At 40.3% G+C, this 13144-nt stretch overlaps 1 protein-coding gene across 2 annotated transcripts in view; it reads right to left on the reverse strand.

The window, feature by feature from the left end:
* The window catches only part of LOC122798172 (MDM2 binding protein), a 983220-nt gene that overhangs the window by 197728 nt on the left and 772348 nt on the right, over positions 1 to 13144 (reverse strand). For both annotated transcript variants that reach the window (XM_044066913.1, XM_044066912.1), the window contains exon 16: positions 6031 to 6144. In XM_044066913.1, coding sequence (XP_043922848.1) covers positions 6031 to 6144 — 114 coding nt within the window. The remainder of the gene's footprint in view (positions 1 to 6030; positions 6145 to 13144) is intronic.

Below are 13144 nucleotides of genomic sequence, written 5' to 3' on the forward strand. Positions count from 1 at the left end.
CGTACCCCCTCGACTACATGAAAAGAGACACAGAGGAGCTCTCTGATCATGTAGCCCAGGCCGGTATGATCCTGACCTTGAGCAGCATCTTACCCTCACTTAGAATGATGCCACAGTATAGCAAAATGATCGATTTTAACAATTGGCTAAAATGTCGGTGTCATTCAAAGGGGATCCAGTGTCTGTCAGCCTGGGATGACATGCTCGACAAGCTGCGTTGCTTCGCTAGGGGCGGCTTGCACCTGTCACCCCTGGGCTTTCGGATATTGGCAAAGGCTCTTGCCACCCCCATAGTGCCTTTTTTAGGTAAGGCTCAAAAGACAAACTCACCTCCATAGACAACACAATGAATAAGAAACTAAGGGTAATGCTGCTACACGCCAGAAGAATAAACCTCAAGATGCATGCACTCGAAGCCCTCCTCAGTATGGAGAACATCGATATCTGTGCAGTGACAGAAACCTGGTTCAAGGCTCCAGAGAGCACACCAGCACTACCAGGGTATACCTCATATCATGATTTTCGGCCCCAAAACTCAGACCAATCCACAAAAGGAGGGGGAGTATCCATATTCATCAAAGATACCCACACCTCCAGTTTAGTGGCACTGCATGAAGCATCGGAGACCATCCATGTGCAACTAACAGTGGGCAAAACTGCTTTTCAGTTTATAGCATGTTACAGACCACCCACTCAAAATCAGGAATCCTATTCGGCTTTCCTGAGAACACTGGAGAATATGAAGATCTCTCCAAACACCATTTTATTGGGTGACTTCGACTACCCAAACAAAGACTGGGAGCATTATTCAAGCCCAAACACCCTAGCCCAAAGGTTCCTGGAATTTATAAACTCAAATGCTATGGAACAACTAGTCACCACTCCCACAAGTGGGGAAAACATACTTGACCTAATCATTACCAACATGGGGACTCTATGCTTCATACTAGAGGTATACCCCTCATTGGTAAGATCGGACCATAAATTAATCTCACTGGATATCCACATCCCGACCCCACCCCCAGCCCAGAAAACCACAGTGAAAAACTTCTCAAAAGCGAACTTCACACTTCTCAAAACTGAGGTGGAATCCTTCAAGGCCCCCAGGCAAGTGGAAACTACGTCCCAAACTGCAGAACCCTATATAAATGCACTCTATGGACACCTCCAGGAATGCATGGATCATGCTATCCCAAACAAAACCAAGACCCAATCTTCCAAAGGCAGGCATCCAGTCTGGTGGACCCCAGCCATAAATAAGCTGTACAACAGAAGGAGGAAGCTACTACATGATAGAGCAAAATCCCTAAAAGGAAAGGCATCTCTGATCAGTACTAGCAAAAAACTACGATCCCTCATAAAATCCTCCAAGGCCAGCTTTGAGAGAAAAATTGCACAGGAAACTAAAGATAATCACAAGGCTTTCTTCAGTTATGTTAGGAACCTGGGATGCAATTCCCAGATATGCTCAGAATTGATCCAAAATGACAAAAAATACACTGAACCTACGGACACTGCCAACATCCTGGCAGACCGGTTCAGTACAAACCCCCCCCCCCCCAAAAGAGCAAATATGTATCCCAGCAGAGTGCTGCCTCCTTAACATCTCAGATGCTCAGGTGGAAGCCGCCCTCTCCAAAGCAAAAAACACAGCATCAATGGGACCAGACGGTGTCCCGGGTTGTGTCCTACATGAACTCCAAGAAGAACTAAACCCTCACGTAAAGCTGCTGTACAATCTCAGCCTTACTACAGGATATGTACCCAAAGAATGGCGCAGCAACAGTGGTCCCAACTCCACAAAGGTGGTGCTTTTACAGACTCCGGAAACTATCGCCCCATAAGCCTGACCAGCCTAGTCTGCAAAGCTATGGAGAGGATCATCATGGAACTCAAACAAAGACATTGGGGACCTACAGACACTAGAAGCTACCCAATTCGGCTTGGTTAAGGGCAGATCCTGCCCCTTGAACCTGGTCGACTTCTTTGAAACAGTCACCAAGGCCATAGATGAAGGGAAGGTAGTCCACACAGCCTACCTGGACCTCGCAAAAGCATTCGACACAGTACCCCACTCGGGCATCATAGATAAGCTATCCAGCTTAAATATAAACCCCTGTGTCACTAGATGGGTTGCAAACTGGCTCAAAGACGGAACCCACAGAGCCAGAATTGCTGGAGACATGTCAGTCTCGAAACCAGTTACAAGTGGCATCCCATAAGACTCAGTCCTGGGACCTCTCTTGTTCGGTATATATTTTTCTGAGGTACATGCTAACACGGGAGGACTGTGGCTGACCAAGTTCGCAGATGACTGCAAACTGGGCACCATAATTGACTCTCCAGCTGACACAAGCATCCTTCAAAAGGGTCTCACTGAGACGGATAACTGGTGCCAGAGCCATGGCCTAAAGCTAAACGCCAAAAAGTGTATAGTCATACCCTTTGGCAAAAACAAAGTGCCCACAAATTACCACATAGGTGGTAACCCATTAAGTACGAAGGAAGTAATTAGGGACCTGGGGACCCAAGTCGATAGTAATCTCTCCTTCGACAACCACATTGCCAAACTGGTTAGAAAGACCTTCTATATAGCCCACCTTATCATGAAAGGATTCACATCTAGATCAAGAGAGGTCATCGTGCCCCTTTATTCATCCCTCATCAGGCCCATAATAGAATACAATGCCCCATTTGGAATGTACCTTACCTGACACCTGCAGCAATTAGAAAGACCCCAAAAGTACCTCACAAAGAGGATCAAGGGACTCAAACAGATACCATATGCTGCTCGGTTAAAGAAACTCCAGCTCTACTCAGTTGCATACCGCCTACTTAGAGGCGATCTATGCCTGACGTATAAAGCTATGCCCAACCCGGAATTAATGGACATGCTCCACCTCAGAAAATCCAAATCCCTTAGAGCTACGCGCTCGAGGGACTTGAATCTCAGAACAGAAATAAATAGGACATGCTGGAGGGACAGATTCATAACCCAGAGGCTCCCTTCGCTCTGGAATAAAATCCTAGTATGTTAGGCAGAGCCCCTCACTGACTCTCATCAAGAGGAATCTTGACGAGTGGATGGGAGATCGTAGGTTTACCCCGCGGATTACTTCTGTGTCACAACTAGACAGAGGCATAGTAAACTAACCTTAAAAAGGGCACAGTAAACAATTCAAAGGGTGGCGAAAGCCAAACACACTCTGGCTAGGCTTGTAAATGCCCTAGGGCAGATAGCCTGGTATGAACCTATGAACCTATAATTGTTGTCTTGACCTCAAAAAGAAATATCACCACACTCAGACTATGCCAAACTATGCAAGTTCATAACCTTTTCATCAATACAAGAACACTGCTACACAACAATAAAAAAAAAAATAAATGGCTTCTCATCTCATAAAAAACTACCTTGCTGCTAGATACCCTGATCTTTAAGCTCATTCATTTGAAGACATTTCCATACATTACAATCAGTTCACGGTCACTTTCAGTTTCTACTTCAAATATGCAGGCACCACAAGCTAATTTAAATTGTACCAAACATTCCTTCTAAGTCCTTGCTCCCAAAATTTGGGGAACCATTCCAGAACAAATAATGCCAATGCTTTTCTTCAAAAAAATAAAATAAAATAAAATGAAATAAATAAATAAAATCTGCAGTGAATCAAAAAAACATATCTTCAAACAAGTGCTGGGCAAATGCTTAAACAATGGGACACAATCACACAGAAAGAAACAATAACTCTGTCTAAGTCTACTGTTGCACTCCCTCTCATAAAACTCTTACTTGGAAGCACTTATCACTTCAAATTCTAGTTGTCTTCCTCCTCCTCCTCTACATTAACTCTGTCCACCCTTTCCTTTTAACACCTATGGCATAACTCGGGATCCCAAACAAAATCTAACAATAATACTCAAGTAAAACATCCCTGCATTGCTTGTTCAGACTTTGTGAGTTTCCCAGTTCAATCTTTTTTTTTTTCCCATGGCTGGGGGTTATGTGACAAGGACCTCTGAGGCAGTCAAGAAGGCATAATCTAAAGTTTGCAGGACTGGAAGAGTTGCTACTGGTTTACATGTACTCACACCTAAAAAATAATATTTCTAAGAGTCATATACCTTTTTTGGCTTCCAATCTGAAGAGGCCCTTTGTTCTGCAAAGAGTCCCTTCCCCATAAGAGTTATCTGTGAGAAAAGCAGAGGACCATGTCATAAATGTCTACATCACAGCCTAAGGGGCAAGACACCTGGGTGTCATATAATCACTTTCTTCCACTCACTATCTCAGCATCAGAAAATTATTTTCTCTCAGAAGAGACCTTGAACCTGGGAATTCCATTCCTGGGGGACAGCCTGGGTGGAAGTGAGGTCAGATAAGGTCAGCTGGGCAGGCATCCACAGACTTTCTGCCCTCTTAGTAGGGGTCACCATCTGTGGGGTCTCAGCCTGCAGATGGGAATTACAGACCTCCACCTTCTCACCAGGGAAGTCCTCATTAAAACTCATGGATAATTGCTCTGCCCTTCAGAACAGATCAAGACAGAAATGGGATCCTGTGTGCTGGTGTCTGTTCTGACTTATTTGCAAACTACTTCAGCTCAGTGGAATATGCCTTGGTTTACAAGCATGGCAGCCTCCAAAGGGACTTTCCCAGAGGCCTCAGATAACTCAGTCATGAGGGCAGGGGCTGCAAAAGTGTCTCACCAGCACCTGCATAACAGCACCGAACATGCACACTGGTTGTAAAAGCCTCATCTCCTGTGTCCTTGACTACTTTTTCCTTTGGTTGCTTCCTCTTGTGTTATCTTTGGCAGGAACATCCAAAGGCAGGGTGATAAGACTTAAGACACCAGACTGCAATATGGGTCAAAGCCTCAAGCCTCTTCTTGTCTAAATAGATTTTGAAAAGAACATTCCCATTTCCTAAGCACTGATAAACACTACAAATTTGGATTTCATGCTCAGGGCCCTAGACGAAGTACACACAAGTTTTGAAAATCTTTGTGCAGAATTTGGATGTAACTGCATGTTTATTTATTCTTTTCTGAGCAGACATACCATGCAAACAGTCATTTGCCTCCCCCTTCCATTTTAAACAATATAAAGTGATAACTGTTAAAAAAAAGAAAATAATTATAGAGTTCCAAGATATGGGTATCTGTACTCATCTCTAGAGCATGTCAATGGCACTGGACTGCAGACTAGCAAGTAGTTCGTGCATTATGAAATATATCAAGAAACAATTAAAGATGGTGTTGACAGATGTAGGTTTTATTCATAGTGTGCGCTGACATCCCTGAGGGCTGGGCATCTTTCTGGGATGCAGACGAAAGAGTACTAAGATCTGAAATATACCCAGAAACAATTAAAGATGGTGTTGACAGATGTAGGTTTTATTCATGGTGTGTGCTGACATCCCTGAGGGATGGGCATCTTTCTGGGATGCAGAGAAAAAGAGTACCAAGATCTGAAAGTCAGGCCAAATGTCTTGCCTTCCAAGGTGGATGTCCTAGTATAGTCAAATACTACAGTAATGGCAAGCCACATGAAGAACACTCGAGTATTACTGCAGCAGTGATCCTTACAATTACCATCTGAAGACTGCAAGCCAACAAACAACCAGCACAACTCCTTTGCAAGACGGATGGAAGCTTAACCAAAAAGGACACAAGCACAACTTGGAATTTTTACACAAACTAAGGGTCTGACAAAGGACAAGGTAAATCCATTTTAAGACTACTGACATACTCATTGAAGCAAAAATGCTAGCAAGAACACCAAACTGCAACAATGACATCAACAACTGGGAGATAAAGGGAAGCGCATGCCCTGACTGATGGAGGACCAAACAGGCTTGCCTTTATTAGAATGGGTACTCAAAATTTCAAGAAAAGCTAAAGCTATTAGTAAGATCAGAGAATGCAAAAAGTGTTAAACTCACTGCAGAAGGCCCCCAAAGCAAACTTTTTTTTTCTCTATATCAAAAGTGTTCCTGTGGTGACACAAAGTAAATCAAATAAAACATACCTTTAAGTACAACTTTGACACTTCAAATAATCGCTCACTGCAGGCTGAAAAACGTTCATGATCCTCCGAAATGCCATGTTTGCAAAGTGTCTTAGCAACAACCTCCTTCAGCATCTAAAAACAAATTGCAATAGAATCAGTATTTGGCAATATTAAATGTAAGTATCTTATTATTCATTATGTTCTATTCAGAAACGTCTGACATGGAAATTAGCACTTTTACATTATGGTTTAATAACTGGCATACAGAGAACCATTGGAAAAGTTACAAAAACTTTCAGTCTACCATGACTATTTCACTTTTCTGACAAATAAGAAAAAACATGTAAAAGTCCAGTTTAATTGCAATGCATGATTGTATGTCAGTGTTTTTGACAGCAGCAGTAGCAGTCTCATGACCACACACACTCAACAAACTGAACTAACAGGTCTGTTCTAATGTGCGTCTAACTCTGCTGACCTTATGAATACTAGCAGAAAGCTACACTTACAAAATTACAGACATTTTAACAGACTTCACATCACCAGTATTTTGAACATAATGTGTGAAATTCCTTAGTGCTAGTAGAGTAGCTCAGTTAATACAAGTAAATGTGTATATGCATTGGACAGAAATCATCACAACTCTTAAATTTACACTAAAACAGAAATGACATATTTGTAGTGCTAAATCATGATACTTAATATAGCATTTTCAAGTAGCATGAATATATTTAAAAGTCCTAAAGAATCATTTTGCCCAGTGGTATGTCTGGTGCATTACAGAAGCATTAGCTCAGCAGCTGAGGCAACTATTAGTGCTTTAATTTACTTGTATCTGCTAACGAGGGTAGAGCATTGATCCAAGTGAACACTTTTCAAACTCAGCCCAGTAGCACTGTCTGGTTAAGAGTCTTGCTTAAGTCACACAGCAAGCAAACAGAGGTGAAAGGAATCAAACCCTGCACCTTTGATTATAAGTAGCAGCAAGGTTTAATTCTCTACGCTTCCAAAATCCTCTTCATGTACTGCTTTGCTGTAAAATATTCCTGTTTTTCTATGAGAGCTTCATGCCACAGAAGGGAAAAGCCTCAAATGTGAGTAAGACAATCTGGGTGTTGGAACGTTCAGCCAGCTGGGAAATGCAGACAAAAGTGTCTTGTTCATCTAGGGGAGAAGAGAGGAAAGGCAGCTTGGAATGATACCGGTCACAGATGGATGACAAAGAAATGCTATTAACAGGCAGAGAAGGGGCACCCACAGATCAGCATAGGCTGGGGGACTGAGTTGTGGGAGCTCTGCTGACCCAAACTGCCATGGAGGCAGTTGTAGTACAGTTAAATAGGAAACTATGATGGATGCTTGGATAACAGCCCCTCTCAATGACTAGAATCAAAAGGGTAACAAGGGAGTCATAAGGAAATGGCAACAAACTGTTAAAAAAAATCTAGTGCTATGTAAGATTATTAATTTTTTACTGCAAATTTATAAAATGCGCAAACAGAACCACAATATGAAACAGTATGCTTTTAGAAATCACAAAATAATAAACTTCAGCAACAGCATGACAAATAAGACACAATAGCAGCAGGTGCTGGTGTAAGGAGGCCCAAATCCAAATCCTTGAAACAGTACACAGCTTCGAATAAACCACAAAGAATATAAAATGTGTGAAAGGGAAGCCTTTCACTAAACCACTCTTCGTTTCCAAGAAAATCAAAGTAAATCACCACGCTATCAGTAGCAATGTGGAGCAATAATTCTTTTAATGACAGTGAGCGCTTTCGCCATTCGGCTTCTTCAGACTGTATAACAATAAAACAATACCAACAGCTACTTTTAAAAACATTGCTCATCCTCCTATTGGTTGAGCAAAACGTCACATATGCAAAGAAAAGCAATACCTGCTTTCACATGAAAAGTACACTCTTAACAAAGTACATTACTGTCATGCTGGTAAATAGACAGTTTCTAAACAAACACTATGTGCACTTCGTTATATATACAATAATATACATAATAGTGCGCCGAAGCAGAATTCATGTAAAACACCCACTACATGAACGAAACATAAATGCAGGTCTAAAATCCCCAAATAAAACATTTACTTAAAATAATCATCTCTAAAAAGACGACAACATTCTCTGCCGGCAGATCATCCAGGCAGCATACAGACATTACATTGCGTTTGGCTCAAAGCTAAACGTTAAAATTGATTGTAGACTTACTGCTGAAAAAATATACGAGCAATGTCTTTACATACAGACCTAACCAAGTTTCCTTCCTCCTCTGTAAACCTTGCGTGTGCGTTATCCAGATACACCACTCACGGATACGCCATCAGCTCGCATTTAAAGGGGGCGATTGATAACGTACACTTGGACAAATACAACAGTCTGGTGGTTATTTCCACACTATACAGAGGGTGCATTAAGATTTAAAATTATCATTTAAAATTTAAAATCCACTCTCTCATAAAACCGGAGATCACTCAAAGTAACAGGGGTGAGACTAAAAAGTTTAGACGAAATCAACATAGCTCGAACTCCATTTCCCAATGCATAAGTACAATTCAGGCATATGCATAAACACATTTCAATTTTACTATAAAGAATATCTTGCCTGCTTATTTACCTTGACGCTAGAAAACATATAAGCACCTTACAAGATGAATATGCACATATAATGGGGAACATCAGAGTCCCACTATCCGGGAGGAACCTAGTACCTAAAGACATCAAGCTGTGAGTAGTTTATAAATATTAACTTCAACCACTCTTAAATGAATCCTAAGAAAGATTCAATGAGACAGGGGTAAATATATCCAACACCAAATAGGTAAAACAGGGACTGAACGCAGAATACAGTTACAGGTATATTCATGAAAGATCATAATCAACCTATTAAATAGTAAAAAACTGATAAGTAAAGAACAATTGAATGAAGATAGGGAGTCTGTACATATTTACATTCTTATCACACCATAAAAGTGATGGATGTATAAAAAGCAGATATAAACAGGACATTGATAGTTACGAACAAAAATGATAAGCAGACATAAATTTAAAATCAGATAATCTCATAAACAAAAACATACTACAATAATATGTCAGTAGTGATATATGAATAATTTTGTTACAGGATTTTCCCAAGCAGTGGAATAAATTCACCAATACTACATAGAGGGTCATAGTGGGGATAGTTGACATCTTGCCTCCACTACTTAGGTACATGTAATTTCCTACTCCTAAGGAAAGGTCTAACTTGTACTTTGTCATTCAGGCCTGGGTAATGCTCTGCCCTCAGTCTAATGATCCATTTCATTTCATTCTCAAGGGTGTAGTTAATTATGTCCCCTCCTCTCTTGTTCTCTCCCATCTTCTGAATGACAAAAAACTTGAAAGTATGGGTAATCCCACTTTCCTTATGGTGTTTTGCTAAGGCATTGGTCAATAATCCTGTCCTGATGTGATATACATGTTCCCTGACGCGTTCTCTGAGTGACCTATTGGTCTTACCCACATAGAACGCTTCACATGCTTGAGGTTGCCATATATACAATATGTGAACTTTCACATGAAGTCCTAGTGTAAAAATTATATCTGCGCTTAGTGGTTGGGTGTACAAAACTTAATGTCTTATCAATAAATGTGCACTGGTTACATTTACCACACGGTCTTGTATTAATTAATTTAGTATTCTGTCTCCCTGTGTCCAAGTTATTCCTAGGTTTACATAGTATCCTCTTCAAATTTGGCTGATTCTTATATGTAATACTTGGATGTGTTCCCACAATTTCTTTCAGGTCAGGGTCTAACAACAATAAGTCCCAGTGTTTCTCCATTATATGTTTCAGATCTATAGAGTCTTTAGTAAAAAACATGAAGGTTCTATTCATATTGGACACTGGGGTAGTGTCCATTACCTGGACTGGTAAAGGGTCTGAAAAGTAGGGTTTTGCCCTAGTGCTTCTAAGGGTATCTACATTCAATGCAGTAGTTTCAAAGATGTTTCCATCATAACCCCTCTGCACAAATCTGGTTTTTAATTCCTTCAGTTCATTCACATAACCTTCATTGGTAGGGTTCAACCTGGAGGCCCTCATTATCTGGCCCTTCATGACATTGTCGAACACATACTTAGGATGCATGCTTTCTCTATGTAGGATGGTGTTCCTATGACATAACTTCCTGTGTATATTAGTATTAAGTAACCCACTACTCAGTCTGTTGATATTCACATCCAGAAATGAGATGTGATCTTCTGAGTACTTCAAAGTGAATTTAAGGAAGTCAGTGGAGTTATTCATACATTCAACAAAACCCAGCAGTTTCTCTCTATCACTTTTCCAGATGAAAAAAAGATCATCCACAAATCTGCGCTAAAACCAACATTCTCCTGGAACTGTTGTGTGTTAAACAGGAAATTCTCTTCCCATCGTGCCATGACAAGGTTGGCGTAGCTATTGGCACAGGACGTGCCCATAGCTACGCCATCCTTCTGTAAAAAGAACTGGTCTCCAAACATGAAAACATTGTTGGACAGAACCGTTTCTAAAAGCAGAGCAATAAACTCTATTTTTACCAAAGTGAAATCAGAATGAATCTTAAGATATTCTTGTCATTACTGTACCCCTAAATCATTGGGGATAACAGTAAAAAGGCTCACAACATCAAGTGTAACTAAGATATAGTGAGCATCATCCTGCAAATGTTTCATATATTCATACAGATCCAGTAAAAACTGTTTACTGTCTCTAAGAATAAAGCCATTGTTATTAACCAGTGGTCTAAGATGATATTCAATGAAAATAGAGAATGGTTCTGTCACCCAACCCTGACCGGCTACTATCGGTCTCATAGGGGGGTCACTGATCGATTTGTGGACTTTGGGAAGCCCCTGTATAATGGGAATGAGGGGGTTCTTCACTCTGAGGTATTCATATAGCTCCTTCATAATGCTATTGGATGCTAATAATTCATCGAGCATATAATAAATATGTGTTACCTTTTCTGTAACTTTATCCATATCTATCTTTTGGTAAGAATCAATATCTCCCAAGAGTGTACCCATCCTATTGTTATAGTCAGATACATCCATAAGGACAATTGGTCCTCCTTTGTCAGCCGGTCTGATTACAAGTGTGACATCATTTTCAGGTCCATGAGTGCTTGTCTATGTTTAAAGCTTAAATTCTGTTTGTAAGGAACATTACGTGTTTTCTCAAAGTGTTCATATATATCATTCTCTGTTATCTTAGAGTATACATCCAACAAAGGATGTAACTGGGGTATATAAACACTATTACATTTAAATCTACTGATGTCCTGTCTTTCAGCAACATTACCAAAATCAAGTTTTAGCTGAATATTTCTTACAAACATTTTAATATCGATAATGGAGTCCGCGATGTTACCTTCTAGTGGGAATAAAGCTAAGACCCTTGTTTAAGACCTCTTTCTCATATGCGTTTAGAACTTTATTAGACAGATTCACAACTAGTGAATCGTCTTCTCCCACATTCTTTTCAGGGTTGGTCCTTGTTGTTCCCCTCCAGATCCTTTTCTCTTTTGTCTGCCTCTGCTCATGGACCTTGTTCTCCCTGAATGCTGTTTCTGTGCTATTGGGAAAGGGGTATTAATGTTACTCTGTGTAACCTTCCTTCTAACGACTACTTCATCCTGTCTAACCCCATTGCTCATGGCAGTAGTGCCATGTTGTGGTGGCGCAGCATGTATGTCTGCTACAACCAAGATGTTATTCTTGTCTGTACCTGTGTTAGAATTATTAGAATTATCTCTACCTTCATCTTCTTGAAAAACGAATTCCGTATATGAAACATTCCTTCTTGTATTTGTACCTACACAAGTAGTACCATCTACTGTTCTATGACTTGGCTGTCTGTCTAAGTCCTTAACAGTAGTAGGAGTATTCCCCTTCCCTGTTTGTACATTGGACTTTTGTACATTGACATTACTTAATGGACGTATATTATTATTAGCGTTATTACTGTTCGCAGTTAATCGTTCCCTGGGCCAGGTGAATACATTAGAACTCTTAAAGTCCCTTAGATCCCTCATAATTTTATTCTTCTTTTGTTCAATCAGCCTACGCTCATAGACCATAACATTATCAATGACTTTCTCTATCTTAGTTTCTAAACCAACATTCACATATTTCTTTGTCAATGTATCATACAAAGCATTTACTTTCATTCTGAGACTTTCTTCCTCTGGCAAATGAAACCTAATTAATAGTTTCATATAATTATTACTGAGCTCAATATTGAGTTGTTGCCATTGGAATAACAATTCCGGTATAGTGTCTCCTGAGGTAGGCATTTTCAAAATACGTAGGCCTCGGGGAATGATATGTTTGTCCAAGCACGCTTCAAAATAATGCCGTTGGATCTGTAACTTCTTCAATTTAATTGTCTCAGTTTCCAAAGTGTACAGGTCTTCTGTTAGGTTCAACTGATTCTCACTCGTGTTCACACCATCAGTTGAGCCAATATCCGGCTCATAAGAAAGGAGCAAATTCTCCTCGCCAGTCACACAAGCATAAAACCGTCCCAACCTATCCCTGGGTTGGGCAGTTTCTGGTATGTATGGTAGTTCAATATTAGATTCCATGTTGTCGGCCATACCCACAATTCAGGAATATAAAACAATATAAATGAATAAAGTCAAAAACTACACCTGAATTTGTGGGAGCACACCAGCAGAGTCAATAATGATAAACCAAATAGCAGCAGGTGCTGGTGTAAGGAGGCCCAAATCCAAATCCTTGAAACAGTACACAGCTTCGAATAAACCACAAAGAATATAAAATGTGTGAAAGGGAAGCCTTTCACTAAACCACTCTTCGTTTCCAAGAAAATCAAAGTAAATCACCACGCTATCAGTAGCAATGTGGAGCAATAATTCTTTTAATGACAGTGAGCGCTTTCGCCATTCGGCTTCTTCAGACTGTATAACAATAAAACAATACCAACAGCTACTTTTAAAAACATTGCTCATCCTCCTATTGGTTGAGCAAAACGTCACATATGCAAAGAAAAGCAATACCTGCTTTCACATGAAAAGTACACTCTTAACAAAGTACATTACTGTCATGCTGGTAAATAGACAGTTTC

This window comes from Protopterus annectens, chromosome 3.part1 (assembly GCF_019279795.1).
Source record: "Protopterus annectens isolate FY-2018-M chromosome 3.part1, PAN1.0, whole genome shotgun sequence".
Classification (NCBI taxonomy): domain Eukaryota; kingdom Metazoa; phylum Chordata; order Ceratodontiformes; family Protopteridae; genus Protopterus; species Protopterus annectens.